The sequence below is a fragment of the Chaetura pelagica genome, unplaced genomic scaffold (assembly GCF_000747805.2).
Source record: "Chaetura pelagica isolate M959 unplaced genomic scaffold, ChaPel_1.0 scaffold938, whole genome shotgun sequence".
Lineage (NCBI taxonomy): Eukaryota > Metazoa > Chordata > Aves > Apodiformes > Apodidae > Chaetura > Chaetura pelagica.
The window spans coordinates 414,515-417,753 of record NW_009954221.1 but is presented as its reverse complement, the minus strand read 5'-3'; the positions used below and the strand labels follow the sequence as shown (position 1 = coordinate 417,753).

Here is a 3,239-nt window from a genome sequence, read left to right as displayed (position 1 = left end):
ATTCCTGCTCCTTTGCAGAATAAAAGTAGAAAAAAGCTTCTGTGCTGAGGTCCAGCTCCTGGAACCTGAAGAACAAAACCAAGTTACCACCCCCTGCCCCCACAGGAGGGCCCAATGTGAAACCTCCAGCAACAGCTCTTCTTGGAAGAAGGTCCTTGCTCCCACTTGCTAAATACAGCTGCAGGATTTCACCACGGTGCCTCTGGGACCTGACTGCAATGCCCTGCAGCAGCCACCCCTCTGAGAAGGCTGCCTGCAGGCAGAGGACAGCCAGAGCTCTGTGGGTGCCTCAAGGAAAATCTGCTTTGTTATGTCACACCAGCCTCATTTAACTCAATACTCTGCCTCATCCACATGGCTCTTTACCCTCAGACAGCTCTTGAGACACAGCTCAGCTTTAGGAGCCTCTGAGAACATGACAGGAACTCAAAACAAACACAGCCCACCAAGCAAGGGTGACAAGAACCCCAGCCCTGCAAGTGAACCCGAGGTCGTGGCTGCTCACCCGATGCAGTAGAAGTCTGGGGGCTCAGTGTCACACACCAGCCAGGGCTCCAAGCTGCTGTCTGGGGACTGCCCATTCACGTTCCACGTGCCCACAAAGAACCTACAACACAACAGCAGCCCGAGTGTCAGAACACACAGTGACACCACCACTGGCCTGGTCTCAGCGCATGCAGGGCAGCCCCCGTGTGCTGGGTCCTGGCAGCTATGGGGGCAACAAACCCCTCCTGGGCCTGGCTCACTTTCAGTGACCTCAGCTCAGGGGTTTTGCTGAATGCAACAAAACTGAAGACATTCCACCAGGGCCAGCCAACATCTGGCTCTTTTAACATCATGTCATGGGGCCAACACTAGGACAGTGTGCTGGGACAGCTGCCTCTGCACAACTGCTTCAGCCTTACCCGAGGATGAGGAGATCTGACACACACAGGGGACAGGAGGCAAAGGAGAAGCTGCTCCACAGCCACCTCTGACCGATCCTTGTGTAGCCACGCAAGGAGGCCACACAGCAGCAGGTGTCAGATCTCCAGCCTGGGCTAGATCTGAGCTCACCAGAGAGATGAAAGAGCTTTGTCTCTGAGCACACTGCCCCTCAGACACAGCTCACCGGAAGTTGTGGAGGTTGACATAGGCCTTCTCCCTCTTGGCAAGCAGGTGTTTGAGGAGGCCTTCCCTCTGCCCCGACTGGGTGCTGGGCAGGAACATTTTGCGCATGGTGTTGGTGACTTTTGACTGGTCTCTTGATGCTCCTTCTCTCTCTCGGTGAAACCTAGGAAGGAAGCAAGAGCAGAATTAAAACTGGTTCTGCTGTCTAGGAAGAGAATGAAAAAGGGAACAGATTCCCCACATTGCTTACTGCCTGTTTTGAGGCACGGGAGGAGGGGGAGGTTCCCGGCGAGATCCCGTTTGGTGGTTTTGCATGTTTCTTTTCTCTTCCAGGCTTAGACTGCTGAAGTCATCCTCAAACCCCAGAGCTCCTATAATGAAAGCACAGTGCCCTGAGAAACTATTTAATCCTGCTCAGAGCAAGAAGGGAAAATATAACTCCAGAGAAAGTGAACAAGTAAATTATAATGGTAAGCTATCAGCTCTGATGACTCAGGGAATGAGGAAGGGGCACCGACCACAAGCCAAGGCAGGAGGGACTTCAACATGCACAAACCAGGGCACTAGGCAGGAGCTGCACTCAGGAAGGAATGAAGGGCCCAGGGCAATGGATTCCAAGGACTGAGATGTTTGACGGTGTGTGGGTTGATGTGAAGTGAGGGAACAGGGCAGAGGGCAGCCTGAGGACAGGGTCAGACACAGCTCCCTGCCCTGAGTGCCCCACTGCTGCACAGACCCCAGAGCACACCCAGGGGACAGCTCAGTACCTGGAGAGGCCTGTGACAGAGCTGGGAGGTTCCTCTCCACCTGGTGCCAGCTGGCTGAGTCCTTCTGCTCCAGAAGAGAAGTTTTCAGGTGGGCTGGAAAAAAACCCAAAAACCCTCCCTGTCAGAAACTGCTGGAGGTCAGAGGATTTCAGCAACACGACGACAGCTCTGCTGACCTTCCTGGATGCTCTGCACTTCTGAGAGGAACCCCAGGCACTGCTCCTCGTCGGGGATCTCGAAGAGCCGCTCGGCCGTCTCGTCCCCCTGCATCCGGACCTTGCAGCCTGCTGCAGGCAGACACCTCGCAGTCATGGGGGGCTGGGCCAGGGGACAGACCCCCAGCCACCAGCCTTTCTGGTCATCCTTACAGCTCGCCCAGGAAAGCCAACTTCCAGCTATTGTTTCTGATGGAAATCTGCACTTAAGCAGGTTTCCCTGTGCTTCTGAGATATCCCCCCCACCCGCCGTATCGTCAGTCGTGTTCTCCTGGTTTTAGGAATACTGTGATCTCACAGAGAAGAGCTCTGAAAGTAGTATGAAAGGGAAGGCAGAAAGGGTGACTGGACAGAGCTTTGTCAACAATGCAACAGGAAGATGGTAACTCAGGCTCAGGAGAAGGAAGTGGAAGGGAGGTGAGAATGGTTGAGAGCACAGAGCAGGGGCTTGGGAAAAGATTTAGGAAGTTAAAGTTTGGCCAGTACTTCAATCTGGGCACTTAAGACCATTTTTGACACCGACTGTCTAAAGGAGCCAGACAACAGTGCCAGAGGCAGCACAAGCCCTGCCAAACACCAGGACAAACACCAGGAGCGGGGACAGATGGAGCAGCAGGAAAAACATGGACTGTCCGTGCCCAGCGGGCAGCCCAGAGAAGCCCTCCCCAGGCTGCAGGACTTACTGCTTGTGGCTATATCGATCAGGAGAGTCTCCTCTGCCTCTGGAAAAGAGAAAAACAGGATCAAGAGAGTCCAGGCTGAATGCTGCAGCAACTCAGGACTCAGAAGAGCACGCTGCCTGCTGCCAGCCACAAACAGGTCCTCACAAATGAACAGCTCTGACACCTGCACTATTGATGACTGGGCAGGAGCAGGCAGCCCTGGACAGCCATTTCCCACAACCAACGTGTCCCAGGGGACATCCCCTAATGCTTAGGGCTCTCGTGTACCTGGATGGCTTGCTCTACATCAGTGTAGCTCCTCGGGGAAAAACTAACTTGACAATGAACTCTAGAGTTTGTCTGCACAGCAAAAAGCTGCAGAACCACAAGGAGTTACAAAGAAGGGCAGAAGCTAATCCAGGAAAAGGTGCTTTTATACCCAAAGAAGCATTTGCCCCAGGACAAAAGCTGCTAATTAAATTCTT

At 53.7% G+C, this 3,239-nt stretch overlaps 1 protein-coding gene across 1 annotated transcript in view; it reads right to left on the bottom strand.

Moving 5' to 3' along the window:
• Positions 1–3,239, bottom strand: part of OCRL (oculocerebrorenal syndrome of Lowe) — a gene marked incomplete at its 5' end in the record, with an annotated part of 17,278 nt that overhangs the window by 13,578 nt on the left and 461 nt on the right. Inside the window, 7 exons of the mRNA XM_010003464.1 lie at positions 6–65; positions 506–607; positions 1,112–1,273; positions 1,361–1,510; positions 1,895–1,970; positions 2,054–2,164; positions 2,776–2,814. Of these exons, the coding sequence (XP_010001766.1) occupies positions 6–65; positions 506–607; positions 1,112–1,273; positions 1,361–1,510; positions 1,895–1,970; positions 2,054–2,164; positions 2,776–2,814 (700 nt within the window). The remainder of the gene's footprint in view (positions 1–5; positions 66–505; positions 608–1,111; positions 1,274–1,360; positions 1,511–1,894; positions 1,971–2,053; positions 2,165–2,775; positions 2,815–3,239) is intronic.